Genomic DNA, 19,258 nt, shown 5'->3' on the forward strand with positions numbered 1-19,258 from the left:
AAACCAAGCCAAGCCAGCCAGAGCACCCTCAGCTCTGCTGGTCATGGAGGCCAAAGCTTAAAGGGGTATTCCCATCTTAATGATCACTGTTAAATCTGTTAATGATTTAACAGTGATAATTTTTCTAAATATATTTAATTAACAAATTCCCACCCATTAGAAGAAAATAAACATATACTTACCTGACTGTTGTCTTCTGTCTCCCCTGGTTACGGCCACCGCTCTTCTCCGGAAGTCCCGAAAGCGCACGCCGAGGCCGCGCATGCGCTATGGTGATTTCTTCCTGGCCAGTATAGTATACTTGCCAGGAAGAAGTCACCAGGGCGCATGCGCGGCGGCGTGCGCGTTCAGTCCTGCGCGACCCGGCTGGGAGAAGACTTCAATCAAGATGGAGCCCGCCCCCTGCCGAAACCAGGAAGTGGACAGCGCGCCGGGAGCAGGTAAGTATGAAACAGCGTATAACATGTGACAAATGTAAATTTTACCCGGACAGCCCGTTTTATCACTTTTCATAAATAAAAACTTCCCCAGCTTTTTTAAATAGTTAAGTTTCGCTTTCTTAAAATTGCTGTCAGTGAATGAGAACACTTCTTAGTTAAAGCGATATTTCCATCGCAGACACTGATGGAATATCGTCAGGATTTGCCATCAGTATCAGATACATGCGGGTTCCACCTCTGGGACCTACTCCTATCTCCAATATGGGGCCCCCAAAGTGAAGGGAGAGCACGGCACAAGTGCGCGGCGTGTTCTTCATACACTTCTATGGGAGTTCCAGACACGGCCAAGCGTATGTACTCCCATAGCGGTGAATGGAAGACACACTGCGCAAGCACGGCCACTATGGGACTGCTGGAAATAGCCCGAGTCGGTGCATTTTCAGAACTGCCATAGCAATGAACAGAGGGATCGTTGCGCTTGCGAGGCTCACTGTTCTTCACTTCGGAGGGGGAATCTGGAGATTAAAAGTGGGTCCCAGAAGTGATGGCATATCCTAGCAAGCTGGAATTACCCCTTTAAATTCAGAAGCTGTCAATCCGTACAGACATAACCCTACTCTTTCACTATGGTCTGGACAATGTTCGGTGGGCAGCAGCTCAGTCTGGAAGTTTGCTACAATGTATTAGTCTGGAGTGGCGTTTGTTCAGCTCAGAGCATTGTCTAGACTAGATACAATTGTATCCAGGCACTTCTTACCTGAGAGCAGGATTAGCAATGTATGAGCTTTGTAACCTGTGAAGGTAAACAAGAGTGTGCTCATTCACTGACAGCAAACAAATACCTTAAAATGTGACAAGAAGAAGCACAACATATATTAGAAAACTATAAAAACTATACGTTTTTATTTCTACAGTGATGACCCTTTATTTTCATCTCTACAGGGATGATGCTTTATTTCTCTTTTCTGAAACAGGAAAACCCCTTAATAAAGCATACTGAATGGCCGCTTTTACACGAGCGTATTTGCAATCCTGTATATAACCTGGATTTTATGTCCCGGACTCCGCTGCTAATGTTAATGAATAGGGCCATTCACATGGGCGTATAAAGTACGCCAGTATTTGAAATCCGCAGCATGTCCGAGTTTTACAGTGTGTGCAGTGAATAAATATAGAAGGAAGGAAGACATACGCATGTCAGTCCTGATGACAATACTGATGGTATATGACCAGGAATCCTGAACCAGAATACTGGCGGATCTCAATACGCTCGTCTGAAAGCGGCCTTTGAGAGAGGGAAATTTTATACATACAGGTGAAGCTCGAAAAATTAGAATATCGTGCAAAAGTTCATTTATTTCAGTAATGCAACTTAAAAGGAATCGCATTAATGCAGCTTAAAATTAGAATTTTGTGAAAAGGTTCAATATTCTCGGCTCAAAGTGTCGTACTCTAGTCAGATAATTGATTCATACCCCCTGAGCAAAGGGGACCTCAAAATTGTGACTTTGGGGTTTCATAAGCTGTAAGCCATAATCATCCAAATTATAACAAAGGCTTGAAATATCTCGCTTTGCATGTAATGAGTCTCATGTGTTAGTTTCACCTTTTAAGTTGCATTACTGAAAAAAATGAACTTTGCACAATATTCTAATTTTTCGAGTTTCACCTGTAGGTGAGCCTGTGAGCCCTACTGGGGACGGGGAGTTGAGTGATGATATCCTGTGTAAAGGAGCTCTGTAAGGAACATAAAAAAATGACACAGTGAAAAATGTATATTGTTTGTTAGTATAAAATATCACAAATCAAAGCAGCAAACATAAAAATAGCCAACAATATGGTTTCTGACGCTGTCAGCTCTACGACTGTCAAGGTGTAAGGATTGTCACTCTTTGTCACCCGTCCAGTCCTGTCTCAACATGTGGATATTATCATATATTCCATCATTATGTATTTTTTTTTGCAGGTTAAAGCAATAATGTACATCAGAAAATGTTTTCATTCTGTTATTATATTTGTCATGATAAGTTTATTTTGGATTCTTCAGACTAAGGACTCATGTACACAAACTTATTTTCTTTCTGTGTCCGTTCCATTGTTTTTGCGGACCGTATGCAGAACCATTCATTTCAATGGGTCCACAAAAGAAAACGGAAGTTACTCCGTGTGCATTCCATTTCCGTATGTCGGTATTTCCGTTCGGCAAAAAAATAGAACATGTCCTATAGGGGCCAGCTGTTCCCTTCCGCAAAATACGGAATGCACACGGACGTCATCTGTATTTTTTGCGGATCAGTTTTCTGCGGACCGCAAAATACATACGGTCGTGTGCATGAGCCCTTATTTTTTTTTGCAGACCGTATGCTGAAACATTCATTTCAATGGGTCTGCAAAAAAAAAAAAAGAAGTTACTCCGTGTGAATTCCGTTTCCGTATGTCCGCATTTCCATTCCGCAAAAAATTTGACCATGTTCTATTATTGTCCGCATTACAGAGAAGGATAGGACTGTTCTATTAGGGGCCAGCTGTTCCGTTCTGCAAAATACATATGGTCGTGTGCATGAGCCCTAACTGCAAAGATCTCCGAGAGTGTAGAGAAAAAGGAGTGCAAGCACTGACAGACCGCGGGCTCAAGGTAGGAAACCCCTTCCCTCTGGTTTGTATATTGCAGCTACAAAGTTAAGATTTGTCGCAGAACGTTCATCAATTGGAAATCCATACAGTAAAAGAGTCTGATGGTTCATTGTGTGAAAGATCAATTTTTCCTGTATATTTATACACTTCGATTTATTTATTTTTTTACACAATAGCGCAAAAATGATCTGAATATAGAAATGTCTAAAATGTAAATTGCATCAAATAATGAAATAATATACATGGGGGGCGGTAATATACAGATAGGAACCAGACAAACACTTTCTTGATCAATATTGTGAAAGTAATAATGCAAATCTACACTTACGATCAGAGGGACATTTAAGGAGCAAAGAGGGACAGAGGGACTCGGGTCAAAAGTAGGGACTGTCCTTCCAAAAGAGGGACACTTGGGAGGTCTGGTAAGTCTGTTTCATGGGGTTGTATTTGCAACATGTGCAATCAGTTCTGCAAGTCCCATGTAGAAATTATGCAACACATTTAAGAATTTACCCGAGCGAGTCCCCACCTTCCGTTATTGTGTCGTTTTTAGGTCCCACATTTCATGCTGATTAATTTCTTAAATTCCAAGTTTCTGATACTGCGTTCCAGATCCAAAGTATAATCGCGGGGCTCTTCAGACCATGGACACTAAGGACATATCTGGCTCCACTTTTCTTGTAAAATCCATAGGCTACAATCTACTACGTGCTCATCCTGCTCTGTCCTTCTTCCTCTCCCTCTCTTGGCCACGGCTGCTGAACAGGCGGAGGCTCGAGAGGTCGGAATCCTGCCTATCAGAAATTTAGGACATATCCTACTCAGGTGTAAAACATGTCCTTCGCTGTGCAAACCAACTGCTCGAGGCCTCGCTCACATTTCCGTGCCATTTGACATCCGCGGAAAAAAATCAATCGGTGTTTCATCCTTGAAGATGTCTGTGAAGGGTCCTTGTGTCCGTTTTTCACCATCCGTGTATCATCTGTATTCCACGGACACTGCCGGGCTGAAAATGTATTTCCAGAGCTTCTCCTATCAGTGGTCAGTGAAAAACAAACCAAACACGGGCGCCATCCACGGTGTCAGTGATTTTTCAGGGACCCAGAGGCTTCAATGGAAATGTTTGGTCGTAAAGTAGTGCACGTCTCTCAACGGGTGCGTGTGCTGTCCATGGAAAATGCGGATAGCAAACGTCAGTGAAAAACAGAAACGTGAACAAGGTCTCAGGCTTTCATACATAGTTTTTTAGTAGTGTTTTTCTGGGCACTTCTACATTTTTAGTAGTGTTTTTTTTTTTCACCAGCTCTTTTTGGTGTTCTTTTTGTTGTGGTAAAAACAGATGATCTATAGGAAATATAAAACTCAGGTCAAGGAAGTTTTTTTTTTTAATGCTGGTATCTTCATTTATTAGGTGACTTTTTTCATGCTTCTTTTCAAAAATGCAGCGTGCTGTAGTTCTCTGTGTTTTTTCAGGAATTTTCCCAGCATCTTCTCTATAGGGAAAAAACACCATGAAGAAAAAGCCTTATGGTTAGGCACACAGTGTGCAAAACATGCCAGAAAAAACACCACAAAAACTGCAGGAGGCAAACAAATAAAAGCCTGTGGTTATTCTGAGCCAACTTTGTATGTTTAAGGCCTCATGCACATGGTGGTCGCCCGGCTGTGGCCGTATTGCGGCCCTCATACAGCAGGTCCGCAATACACGGGCACCGGCCATGTGCACTCCGCATTACAGATGCGGACCCATTCACTTGAATGGGTCCGCAATGCGGGAGATGCGGTGCAGAACGGAAGCACGGATCGGAAGCCCACGGAAGAACTACGGAGTGCTTCCGTGGTGTTTCTGTCTGTCCCTCCGCACAGCGAAGAAAAAAAAATTTCTATTTTTTTGCGGTGCGGAGAGATCACGGACCAATTCAAGTTGAATGGGTCTTGATCCATCCAGGCTGTGTGCAAGAGGCCTAAAGGAAATCTGTCACAGGGATTTTGGGCTATTATCAGCAGTAATACATGAGTAGTGCTGTAGATAAGGAGTCCAGGTCACTATTTTTTATTTTACCACAGCCCTTCGTTCCCCGCTGTCAGTGTTTAATGATGCCCTGAAATACATTGTCAGGACTGCTGTGCATGCGCGGTCTGGACTATGTTTTTCAGCGCAGCTTTGACCGCTGAAAGCAGGGGAACAGAGAGGAGTAAGAAAATAAAAATGGTGATCTGGACTCTGTATTTCCAGTGCTATACTTGTCTTACTGCAGATAATAGTGAAGAATCATGGTGACAATTCCCTTCAGGGTTCCTACATAAATCTGCACTGCCTTTTTTTTACCAATAAAAAAAACACCATTACAAGTTGTTGCATATCTTTTTTACCAACTGCAGTTTTTGTTTGTTTCTTGTGCCATTTTTTCTGATATATTTTTTGCAAGCAATTTGTTTGGCCAGTAGTGATTCTTCAGGGCATTTCCCTCTGAAAAGCAGGCTATGTGAAAACACCTAAAAATGCCAAAGCTCCAGCATGCTGCATTTTGGAAAAAAGACCAAAAGGCAAAAAAAAAATCACCTAATAAACAAAAACTCCAGTAGCAAAAGAAAAACCCTTATGTGTCCTGCATTTCATATTTCCCATAGACTTTCATCTAACATCTGCTGCTGGTGTTTGTACAGCAAGAATGCACCAAACAACCCTGGTGCAAACATGTCACTAAAAACACAAAAGTGCAGAAAAACAACAGCAAAAACATATATGTGAAAGCAGCCTGACTGACATGATAGCTATCTAGATAAATAGATATTAGATAGATAGATAGATAGATAGATAGATAGATAGATAGATAGATAGATAGATAGATATTATATAGATGATAGATAGATATATAGATATTAGATAGATAGATAGATAGATAGATAGATAGATAATAGATAGATATATAGATATTAGATAGATAGATAGATAGATAGATAGATAGATAGATAATAGATAGATTGATAGATAGAAGAGATAGATATTAGATAGATTTAGATAATGTGCTGTGCAGACAGATAGACAGATATACGTTTAATGTTTACTTATATTTCTTATCCACTGTACACATTGTTACAATGCTGTTGTTCTCATACATTACTTACCACTGTCCCATGAAGTGAGGTCCCCCCTATCCCTGGACATGTCCGACCTCCATCCAGTCTTCTGTAGGTGTCTCAGGCTGTGCTCCTCATACAGGTGACACTGACAAAGAGTCCAGCACTTCTACTATGAAAGCTTCAGCCAGGTGAATGTAATATCCTGTGAAGATAATGTCACCAGAGAGGGCAATAATAAAGATAAATCTGTCACCTGGACACAGGCAGAGCCTGGGAGAGTGGGAAATAATGGGCTAATAAGCGGAACCCAATTCATTGTCATCTGAGATACAGGGGACATAGGAGCCCAGGAGGGGCCAAATGTGCAAGAAGCAAAGAAGACTGTTCTATGTGGTGCTAATCCTAGGAGTGACTGCCATGTGCTGCCATGTGCTGCCATGTGCTGCCTGCCAACCTGGATCCGGCTTCATCTCATCCTCCTGTCCACTCATTTCTAGGAATATCAGTTTATATATCTATAATTTATCTATGTGTAGCTCCAGCTATTTATACGGCGATCTCCTGATCTTTCTATCTGTAACCAACTACATCTATCTATCTATCTAATATCTATCTAATATCTATCTATCTATCGTATCCATCTACTATCTATCTCTCAGTATATCTATCTATCTATCTATCTCTCAGTATATCTATCTAATATCTATCTATCTTCTATCTATCTATTTAATTTCTATCTATTATCTATCTATATCATATCTTTCTATCTATCAATCCACACCCATTGCTTTATTTGACTATCTGAAAACCTACCTCTCTGTAAAAAATTTGCTTATTTTTATCTTCCCGAATATTTCAATATCTAGTTGCTGTTTATTCCATTTATCTATGTAAGATTATCTGATTCTAATCTAATTATCTATCTATATAATTTAGATTTTATATATTGTCTAAATGTATCTGTATCACTATAACCAGTTGGGATCCATCTAGCTAGTTTATCTATCTATCCATCTAAGCAATACATTTGTCTACACATAACACAATTGGACAGAGCTACATCTCAAACACAATTTATATCAAATAATGACATTCTCAGTCTAAGACGGTTTCTTTCGTTATTATTTACACACGGGAAAACGAACATTTGGATAAAATTGCGTTTCCTCAGCATTTGTAGGGCAGGATTTTATTTCATACCTAAACTAAAGAAATAACCAAAAAGCAGCCGTGCAGTATATGCATAGAACAGGTAGACAGACAGCTAGAGATAGATAGATAGATAGATAGATAGATAGATAGATAGATAGATAGATAGATAGATATAGATGGATAAATATACAGACAGAGAGAGAAAAATTCATGGTAGAGGATTTATAGAGAATGACAAATAGAAAGAAAGACGGATAGAAGAATAGATATAGATTATAGATGATAGATAGAAATGGGATAGATAGATATTAGATAGATAGATAGATAGATAGATAGATAGATAGATAGATAGAATAGGAAAATAGATAGATACGAGATAGATAGATAGATAGATAGATAGATAGATAGATAGATAGATATATTGATTTTCTTGTTTCCATCTGACATGGCACTGCCAGGAAGGAGACACCCAGCTCCCAGTGCTCATACTGGTGCTGTGCAGTGGAGGAGCTGGGATCCCCTGTATGGCTCCAGTGTCTCTGCTCATTAGTCACATGAAGAACAATACAGATGTGTTTGGGTGAAGCAGGGCAGATAATTGCAGGCTGGCAGCATCTCCCCTCCTGTCTGCATCATGTTTGCCCCCTGGTTTTGGATGTATTGACTGGAGCCCTTTGAACCTGTGATTGAGGGTAAAGTGCAGCAGGTTTGTCTTGGAAGGAGGAAGCTCTTAGACAATAAAGCGCTGAGCCTTCTCTGTGATCAGGTCGCTGCCCTCTCCTTATCTCACTTCACATGCAAATGGTGTCAAGGGGGGGCGCTATCTGCCCACTGACGTCACCTGCAGAGGCTCTGCCATTACTAATACAGCCCTGTAAACAGTGTTTAATCATGTAAGTGGTGGCCAATGGAGTGACATATCCAGCAGGGCTGAGGGACCTTGTGAGCAGCTCCAGGAAGCAGAGTGCAGCAGGAGGAGGGCATGAGGGCAGTATGCAGCTAGCCGGCATCCACCTGCCACCATGTACGTGAGCTACCTTCTGGATAAGGACGTTGGCATGTACCCTGGATCTATGCGTGGCCACCCCGGGCTGCAGAACTACCCCACTGCCCCCCAGTATCCTGACTATGGGGGCTACCATGGACTGAGTTTTGAAAGTGCAGCTCCTTCTTCTGGATCATCCGCTTGGATCACACCTTATGGAGCCCCAAGGGAAGACTGGGGCCACACAGCCTACTCCACAGGACATACTCCTTTAAATCCCTCTCCAGGGGGTAGTTTGGGTTACAGCCCCGTTTCTGATTACCCAACTGGGCAAGTGCAGGGACCACCTTGTGTTGGGGTGCTGCCAGGAGGCCACCAACCTCCAATCTCTCCAGGGGTGACAGATGGGCACAGGAGACATTATGAGTGGATGAGAAAACCAACGACTCAGGGAAACACCGGTAAGAAGGCATTTTATACCATATCAAGGAATGCGGGGTCATAAATGTATGTATAGATATATAATCACCAGTGCAATTCATTAATCAGTCCCTGGTAAAGCTGGGTGACCGGCCACCATTAAAACTATCACAAGGTTTATGTTTCAGCTCCCTTAGGGTCCTGAGCTGCAAAAATCTGTCCCTGAGATCCGTGGGTGTATGGAAAGCCAGATTTGTCATGGAAAGCTGGGTGACAACCCACGTGGACCTGAGATAGTGGCTATATTAGTTGTCAGCTTTTCACTCAACTTTCGGTGAAGTTATGGCAGAAGAGGACATCTCAGGGGCTTGTAAGGAGAGTTTGGATTTAGAGTGGAAAAGTTCTTTAAAGCAAGGCAAAGCCACCTTTCATTGCTGACTGTTTCCGGATATATTATAAGGCACTTACAGTTCTTTATTACTAATTACTCTGCCATAAATCCTGGGCCCAGTGCTTGACATTACTTTCCATCTCAGCCTATGGATTGTCTATAGGTGAGGGCTAGATCCAGGGATTTCCTCTCCTGTGATGCCTTTTGAGCAATGGTAGAAATTAATTTTCTTATTGGGAAATGGGCAAGGAGTGTGGTGCCTTAATGTAAGGGGTAAAGTCCTTTCTTGGGGCATAGGTGACCTTATCTGAAGAGCCTATGAGAGGGATAGTCTCATTGTGCTCTATATAAATCCAGATACCTATAGGGAAGATAAGGGCACTAGGAACCGATGTAAGGGGAGCAGGGTGAACCATGGTGTGGTGACCTGGAATGGACAGTATGGCAATCATCTCATTAGTGAATAGTGTATGGAAAGAAGTGCACTTCATGGTATGGATATAAAGGGCTAGAAATACACTGAAACCTATGGATATTATATGGAGAAGGATGCATTACTTTACAAGGTTAGGATAAGTATTAAGGTCTATGGATATGATATGGATATGATAGGTAGTGAAGAATAAAATGTATGGACATTATAGGGTAAGCATGCATTAAAGCCTGTGGATCTTAAAATGTTTCAAAAGGTTAGGAAAATAATAATAATTATTATAATAATAATAATAATAATAATAATAATAATAATAATACTTATTATTATTTTAATAATAATATATATATATATATTTATATATATTTACAATGTTATATGTATGGGCTTAAAGGGTTAATAAAGTCTATGGCCATTATAGGGTTAGTTTAGGAAACCTATATGGATAAGCATGCATTAAAGTCTATGAACAATAAAATGTTTGTTAAAAGTTGAAGATAATAATAAATATATATATAAAATGGTAACTTAAAATGTTTTATGCATGGGCTTAAAGGGTCAATAAAAGCTATGGACATTAAAGGTCAGGATATGATATGGATATTAGGATATCAGATCAAAATGAATACCTGGACATTATATGGTGACTATTTATATGGATATGAAAGCCTTAAAGTCTACTGACATTAACAGATTAGGAATATATAGTAAAATCTATGGGCATGATAGGGATATGACTGTCAGGGCATGAAATGGTTAGTAAAAGCTATGGACATTATATTAATAAAGGATCTACAGACACCATGGGGTCAGTATTAGACTATGGGGCTCATAAGGATATGAACGCCTTAAAGTCTGTGGGCATGATATGGGTATGAATGCCTGGGCATGAAAGGGTTAGTAAAAGCTATGGACAGGATAGGGTCAGTATGAGACTATGGGGCTTTTTTGGATATAAAAGCCTACAAGTCTATGGGCATTCTATGGATATCATGAATGTCAGGGCATTAAAGGGTTAGTAAAAGCTATGGACAGGATGGGGTCAGTATTAGATAAGAACGCCTTGAGGTCTATGGGCCTGGTGCAGTGCTCCCCCAGGGTCCTACGGCTTTGATGGTGGAGGTGAGGAGGGTGCTGGGGAAAGTTGAAGGGTCAGTGTCTGATGTCCTCCCCTATGGAGGCGACAAAGTCAGGCGTCCTGAGCCTTGTCATGTAAATGCCCCCTCTGAGCTGCAGACAGGGGCAGCTCTGCCCTCACCCATCTGGCACTGGCAGAGCTTCCATATCCACCTTGCTGAAGCCTTGTCCAGTCTTGTCATCGGAATGGACAGGACACATCAGAGACTTGTACACAGAGCTGACACTCCACAATGTAGAGGACATATGTATATAGAGAAGGAGAGAGCGAGAGAGAAAGAGAGAGAAATAGAGAGAAAGTGAGAGAGAAAGAAAGAGAAAGAGAGAGAAATAGAGCGAGAGAGAGAGATTTTCTATCTATCTGGAGCTATATATAATTTTCTATCTATAATTTCTTTCTGTCTTCCATCCTCTATATATTCTCTATTATGGATTTTACTATCTATCTATCTATCTATCTATCTATCTATCTATCTATCTATCTATCTATCTATCTATCTATCTATATTTATATCTATCTGTATCTAATATCAGTCTGTCTAGCATCCATGCAGCATACCCATTATACTGCAGAGGTGTGCAGTGTGCAGTGAGGGGCAGCCTGGCCGCTGCTATCAGGCCTTGTCATCTAGTAGAAGGTGTTTAATGGCCTCCAGGCTATCTGGGATCAGGTAGATTTGGACAAGGCACTACAAAGACCCCCTGTGCAGATCCCAGCAGGATGAGAGGGGACTGGGCAGTGCTAATGAATGGAGGACACCGCCTGACACAATACAGGACAAGGAGATCTTATCGCAGGGCCCTTCACCGCCGGGACGTGGTGTCTGAACGGGTCTGAACAAATGTCGGCCTGAGCTTTCATCCTGAGCTTCTGTAGATCTGGATCTGAATGTGGATGCTGGGGCCCCCCAGACACAGCGGCCGTGTAGAGCCACGTGGATCCTGGACTACAACTCTCAGCATGCACACAGGCCTGGGATAGTCGATTAATCTGGTAGATTCCCAGTGACAGCACAAGGGCGCCAAAGTCCTGGCAATGAATCGCCTGTAACTGAGATACATAGACTATGGCTGCCCATCTGCTGCAGGACTACAAAGCCCAGCATGTGCCAGAGGCATCTGAAAAATACAATAATAATAATGATGATATAATATCCTGATATTCTAATAGCGATACAATGCAAAGGATGACATTGCTGAGACTTCTAGTTCTACAAAAGTGGGGAAAGGGTAAAGACACTGGGAAGTCATTGCTATAAGGACAAGGTGGGGGAAATGTGGAGAGGCTATATATTAAAGTAATACCCTGGAAAATATCACATAGGGCTGCTGAGACTTGTAGTTCTACAATCAAATATAAGCTGCAGATCCACACAGATATTCAGTGTCACAGTGGATATGTCTATTCTACATGCACAGAACATACAATACACACATGACACATGTAATACATACAGTACAGCTCTGCATCCAGGGGGTCAGACAGGGGGGCACAGGAGGAGCCCCCAGTGTGAGGGACTCAGTAGATCCCATTTATCAAGCCCTCGGCACACGGCCGCTGAGAGCTTTACTGGGTGTTAATGGGGCAGTTTACAGCAGCCATCATATTAACCGTGATTAGTGGCAATATGGGAGCCATTTATGTGGAGAGGCTCCAAACACTTCTGCTGAGGAGCAAGTGCAGCCATAGATCTACATGAAGAATTACAGATTAATGAAGGGGATTTCTGGCTGAGGTGCGGGTTATTCCCTGTACTGGGAGGAGAAGCCTCAGCCCATTCATAAATGATAGAAGAGCTTCTCAGCCCCATTTATCCGATATCACTAATTGTTTTAGTAATCAGAATCTAACAAAAAATGACGCTACCTGTACTACATATTATTATTATTACTATTATTATTATTGCACCACTACTACTTTATAGTTATAATACCAAATACAAACAAGATAATAATATTTTATTTCTGTTACTGTTTTTATACATGATTGTGTTACATTATTGTAGTATAATCTGTAGTGTTTTTGTGAAATGTAACTAATATTTTATTTCTACACTATTTTCAGACATTATTTCTATCTGCCTTCCACAAACTATAATTTATTTATTTATTCATTGCCTATTCATTCATTTATTTATTTCATTTCATACATTTCTTTTTGTGCCTTTTTTTTATTTTGTAATCATTTATAAGGCATGACTATTGACGGCACACACTTCATTAGAAAACCGAGTATATCACCAGCAAACACGGAATTCTGTGTCCGATCAGTCCAGTCGGGATCAGTATTAGTATTTGCAGCAAGTCCTGCGCCTTTAGCTCCTACAGCCCAGATCCCGAACATCTGCAGAAGACCTGATGGAAAATACTGCGGTCATTTTATACATCCGAATCGCCTGTGAATGGCTATATTATTACCCATTCTGTCAAAAACACAATCAACGAAAAAACGAAAATTATCTCATATAAGTCATTAAATTTAACTACTATATTTACATGGAATATTAAATATGTCATATATTCTAATAATGTGCTAAACATAAGTGGAATTTTATTAATGCGAGTTAGCGCTTTGCAATGTCTGAAGTATCTATCTATTTATATCTATCTATCTATCTATTTATATCTATTTATCTATCTATCTATTTATATCTATCTATTTATATCTATCTATTTATATCTATCTATTTATATATCTATTTATTTATATATCTATCTATCTATCTATGTATATCTATTTATTTATATATCTATCTATGTATATCTATCTATCTATCTATCTATCTATGTATATCTATCTATCTATCTATCTATCTATCTATCTATCTATCTATCTATCTATCTATGTATATCTATCTTCTATACTTTTATATATACATATGTGCTCTCTTGGTGGAGTCTATATAACCGCTTCTCCTTCTGAAGCAGGCAGTAAGACCAGGACCAAGGACAAGTACCGGGTGGTCTACACCGACCACCAGCGGCTGGAGCTGGAGAAGGAGTTCCACTACAGCAGGTACATCACCATCAGGAGGAAGGCAGAGCTGGCTGTCAGCCTGGGACTCTCTGAGCGGCAGGTATGTGACCATGACCGGGATTAATGTGCCACTAACAGCCCTGATAAGCCGGGGACAGGAGCTGCATTATTAATGGGCCCAGTGTCAGGGAGAGGGGACATCAGATCTGCATCAATCACAGGAAACCCACATAGCTGAAGACTGAGCAGTAATGAGGGACAGGGGCCACCTCTCTGCTGATAGAGGAGAATAGTACACATCAGATATATAGATAGCTGATAGGAAGCACATAATAAAAAGAGAAATATAGAAAATAGATATGAAATACATATATAGACATTAGATAAATATATAGATAGGTGATATTAAACCCTTAGGTCAATATAGATATTTATTTTAGATGTAAGCAAAATGAATATAAGTAGAATATTAGATAAATATATAATTAGTTGATATGAAAGTTGGATAATGATAGATAGTACATAGATCTGAAAATAATATATATATATATATATATATATATATATAAATCCAGAAAAAGGACGGCACTCCGGCAGAATGAAAGTGAGGTTCTTTATTCAACCATACAGTGCAAGGCTTGAGAAAGGCTCAGTTTTGGAGCCGAAACGTTGCACCGTATGGTTGAATAAAGAACCTCACTTTCATTCTGCCGGAGTGCCGTCCTTTTTCTGGATTCATTGGTTGGGGGAAGAAGTCGATTCCCCTGGAACGTGCACCCATTTTTTTTCATTGCAGTCAGTGCCGCCATTTTTCTTCTATATATATATATATATATATATATATATATATATATATATATATACTTGATAGATAGATAGATAGATAGATATGTAGATAGACAAATACAGATATTTTACCTAGAAGAAAAATAGATATTATATAAATATATAGATAGGTGATATCAAACTTAGATGAAGATAGGTAGATACATAAATATCCAATGAGCAAAAAAGAGGCAGCACTACAGATACCTGTAGATAGATAAATCAATGGATAAATTATTTTAGCTATAAACTAAATAGATGTGATATAATTATATAGATATTAGTTAAATATGTAGATATTTAAAAAATGAAAGATAATGATAAATAGATTATTGTTGTGAATTTATGCAATAAAAACAGGCTACAAACACACTACAAATCCATCAGTGTGAACATTCTTCTGTGTTTCTAGCTATGGATTTTTTGGGATTTTGTGGCATTTTGGCTTTGAATTTGTGTTATGGATTCAAGCACTTAAATTCCAATAGCATCAATGCCTGCAAAGAAATTCTGCATCCAAAATCCAGAACTCATTTAAAGTACTCAGTATCAAGAATTTCTGCAGCAGAAAAATGACACACAGAAAATGACTTAATAAGTTGCAGATTTTCCCCCCTGAGGATTTCACTAAATTTGTGGAATTTTTCTCCACGTGTGAAACCACCTTTTAAGGGTACAGGCACATGTTCAGGATTCATGTGCGGAGCATCCGCACTGAAATCTGCAGGTGTTCGCAGGCAAATCTGTGCGGTCAATCCCCATCAATTGGTGCAGATTTGCATGCGGATTTGGTGCGGTTTCGGTGCAGATTTTCCACATGCGGATTTGTGAATGAAGAAAATCCGGTCAGGAAAAGTAAAATAAATTGACATGCTGCGGATTTTAAAATCCGCACTGCAGGTCAAAATCCGCGAGGAAAAAATCTGCATTGTGTGCACTGAGAATTTCAAATTCTCATAGAATAAAATGTACATGACCTACAGTGTGGATTTTCCGTGCAGAAAATCCGCACGCAATCCTGATCGTGTGCATTTAGCCTAAGCTAGGTTCACATGGCAGATTATAAATCCGTAACATATTTTCACAGGCTGACCCTGAGATTCGTGCTGCAGTTGGCACTGCTGAGGATCCGCACCCAGTTTAATCTCAGTGGGACTAATCCTCATATTCTGCCAGAAATAAGTGACATGACAGTTGTCAGATGGAAATTTTCACATGCAGTTGACATGAAGAAGACATGGACGGCATGCAGATTTCATGCAGATTTCACTGCAGAATACGGTGCGACAGTTGTGCGAACATACCCTGTTTTTGTTGCAATGGGGGTCTCTGCCCAAAAAAAAAATAGAAAGCAGCTTGGGATTTTAGGTCTTAGTATTCACACTGGGGGTTGCCTGTCCTATGTGTACTTCATTTTTGTGGCAGACAGGACTTGTGTCACAGTATTGTAGTTTATTTTACACCGTTCTATAGCGCTGACATATTCCACAGCGCATCGTTTACTGTCCCCATTGGGGCTCACAATCTAGGTTCCCTATCAGTATGTCTTCGGATGTGGGAGAAAACCAGAATCCCTGGTTCCTGGCAATGCCTGCTTTAAGAAATAAAAAGTGACTAAATATGTCATATTTTGTTACACAATTGCACCATTTTTCTAGTATAGCGAGTTTCCGAAATAAGTTTAATTTTCTTTTCACTATATGTGCAACGCCTACCTATAGTATACATACCTACCTACTTGAGCGTAAAAACAGTGATAGCAAGCCCCACTGTGTTTGCGTTCATTTTATGTATGGTAGTAGCTGACAATTTACAGTATATATTTTTCTTTATAAAAAATAAAAAAAATCCATAAATAATATTTCTCTATTTGCTCCTGTTTTTATTATGACTTTAGAGCAGATTGGTCTTTTTTATTGCAGTACACTCCAGTTGTGGCATTTTGGACAGATTTTCCCTATTAACCATAATGGTTAAAAATGTAACACTGGAAAATAAATATTGAAAAAAATATGAACATGTGGGAAACAGCTCTGGGAACATTTTTAGAACTGCTGCTTTAAATTAAAATTTTAATTAAGATTGCCCCTATAGAGACGGATATCTGAACCACACATTTTTTATCCCCTGCTCCCAGTCAAAAGCCTACAGTGAAGACATTGCAGACCAAAAAAAGTTACATAGAAGTAGAGAAAAAGTCCAAGAAATTTCTTGGAGTTTATTTGATGCGTTTTAAAACGTCATATACAGCAGTTCACGCGATTTGGGTCTTAAACTTGGAAATTACGACTGAGGGTCCAGCCTGAGGCCAGAAATGCTCCATCGCCTGCTGTATGCCATCATAAAGGGGTTAAAATAAACTCTGATTGTATCACAAGTGGTGCTGGAAAATTTCTTGGACTATTTCTGGATTGGTGCTCTTGTATCTTCCGTGACACATGACCGCAATCCAAGTGAGCTGGGATCGCAGCTGGTCATTGGGTTTTCTTCACAAATAGAGTTATACAATCCTGGCCTTAAAACACATAAAACAAGCTAAAAACAGACACAATCGTGGAGGTCATAGATGCAAAAATGATTACTATCTCTCCGTGTGCTGTCCGCACCCATTGCTCCGTTCCGTGGCCCCGCCCAAAAAAATAGGCATTTCTATAATGGATGGCCCATTTCGCTCAACGAATTGTGGAACGCACACAGGTGACGTCCAATTTGCGAACGGAAAAACAGAGCACGGTCGTATGCATGAGCCCTAAGGCAAAGGAAGACGAGTAGTAGTCAGACACTTCTAAGTGCAACTTACCTCCGGGCAGGACGGATGATTGGCCACGTTCAAATTCAGCATTCCTGCCACCAGTCAGACTGGGAAACCCCACAGGTTCTTATGAGACATTTCTTTGTCTTTGGATCCAGCCACCATTTAGCCAATGTGTATGAATAGTTGAACACTACTGTGCTTATTGCTATATTAGGCTACTTTTACACTTGCGCAGAGTGATTCGGCAAGCAGTTCCGTCGCCGGAACTGCCTGCCGGATCCGTCAAAACGTATGCCAACTGATGGCATTTGCAAGGATCCTGATCCGTCTTACAAATGCATTGAAATGCTGGATCCGTCTTTCCGGTGTCATCTGGAAAAAACGGATCTGGCATATATTTTGAATGCCGGATCCGGCACTAATACATTCCTATGGCATTCAGGCAAGTGTTCAGTTTTTTTGGCCGGAGATAGAACCGTAGCATGCTGCGGTATTTTCTCCGTCCTGATCAGTCAAAAAGACTGAACAGAAGACATCCTGATGCATCCTGATCGGATTGCTCTCCATTCAGAATGCATTAGGATAAAACTGATCAGTTCTTTTCCGGTATTGTGCACCTAGGACGGAACTCAGCGCCGGAAAAGAATAACGCTAGTGTGAAAGTGCCCTTACTCTGTACAGGCACTTGGATAGCATGAAAGGTAAGCGGCAAGGTGGATTACCTGGCCTTTGCACCAACCTTTGGAAATTCAGGTATTCAGCTTTCATACATAGTCCCTCATACTTTGTGTCCAGTTGATATGTGTGAGTGTCAGTGGTAGGCACGAGGTTGGAGGCTAAGGGCACGACCACACGGTCAAGTTTCCCGATGTAGATTTGGAAGCCAAAATCCAGATTGAATTCCAAAAGGAGGGGAAGTCCTATCTGTCCTTTATACGTTCTCTTCTTTTATGATCCATTCCTGATTTTGGCTTCCAAAAATGGCACCAGGAGACCTGACAGTGTGGTGGTTCCTGAACATACCACACGGTGCAGTGAATCTAAAATGTCTCTCACTTGCAGGTGAAGATCTGGTTCCAAAACAGAAGAGCCAAAGAAAGAAAAATCACCAAGAAACAGATTCAGCAAACTCAGAACGGGCAGAATGATCAAGACCCTCTAAGCCCAGCGCCCTCTTTGAATCATATGATGCCCTTGTCTGGCTCTAACGTGGGCACACTGACAAATGCTGTTGTTCCGTGAAACTGACACTTCTAACTTTCTAACTAGGAAGCCCATCACTCGCCTCTCTCTGGACTGAGAGCATGCCAACTGACTATAGGTGGCGCTGTGGAGGATAGACTGATTACAGGGCTATAGGAGCACTGTGCGGATGTCCAAGGCACCCTTATGGGAGACCGATGGAGGACTGTGTGCACGTCCACAGGATCCAGCGTCTCCGACACAATCTTCTTTAAGGAATCGTTCTTCTAAGACTATGAAGGTTTGGGACACTTGAAATTCTAAGGTTAATTTTAATATATGGTATGAAAAATAATAATTAAAAAAAGACTTTCACTCAAGGTTATAATGCATCTGACCGCAAGAAGGAAAATGTTTACTGGCCTGGTCAGCTCAGGACGTTCTGTAAATGTGGACGCTTGTGCTTACACGAACCCCATGATTGCAAGCACTGAAGGGGGAACATTAGAAAAGGTTTACAAACCTGGGACGAGGGATCTATAACTTTTTGGAATCATTTTTGACATGGCGGGGTCAATCTTATGATGACAAGAATAGCAGTGATTGAAAATTTGACATGAAGGGCTGGTCTTCACTTGCTGGAGCACACACACACTTAGGCACCTTAGGCTATGCCCAACCGCCCTCTAGGCCAACCTCATTTTACATGTTCAGAACAGAATATATTATCCATACGCTTCCAGGAACAGCACCATACCTGCCCACGGTTGTGTCTGGTACTGCAGCTCGGATCCTTTGACGTTCCTGGGACTAAACGGGTTTTCTGGGAGTTTAATATTGATG

The 19,258-nt window shown here is 40.7% G+C and overlaps 1 protein-coding gene across 1 annotated transcript; it reads left to right on the forward strand.

Moving 5' to 3' along the window:
* Nucleotides 1-8,332: 8,332 nt before the first annotated feature.
* On the forward strand, nt 8,333-18,475 carry CDX2 (caudal type homeobox 2). Its single transcript, XM_044285468.1, has 3 exons — nt 8,333-8,756; nt 13,605-13,753; nt 18,296-18,475. Exons 1-3 carry the CDS (start codon nt 8,333-8,335, stop codon nt 18,473-18,475), a joined length of 753 nt encoding a protein of 250 aa, XP_044141403.1.
* The last annotated feature ends 783 nt before the right edge of the window (nt 18,476-19,258 follow it).

This window comes from Bufo gargarizans, chromosome 3 (genome assembly GCF_014858855.1).
Source record: "Bufo gargarizans isolate SCDJY-AF-19 chromosome 3, ASM1485885v1, whole genome shotgun sequence".
Classification (NCBI taxonomy): domain Eukaryota; kingdom Metazoa; phylum Chordata; class Amphibia; order Anura; family Bufonidae; genus Bufo; species Bufo gargarizans.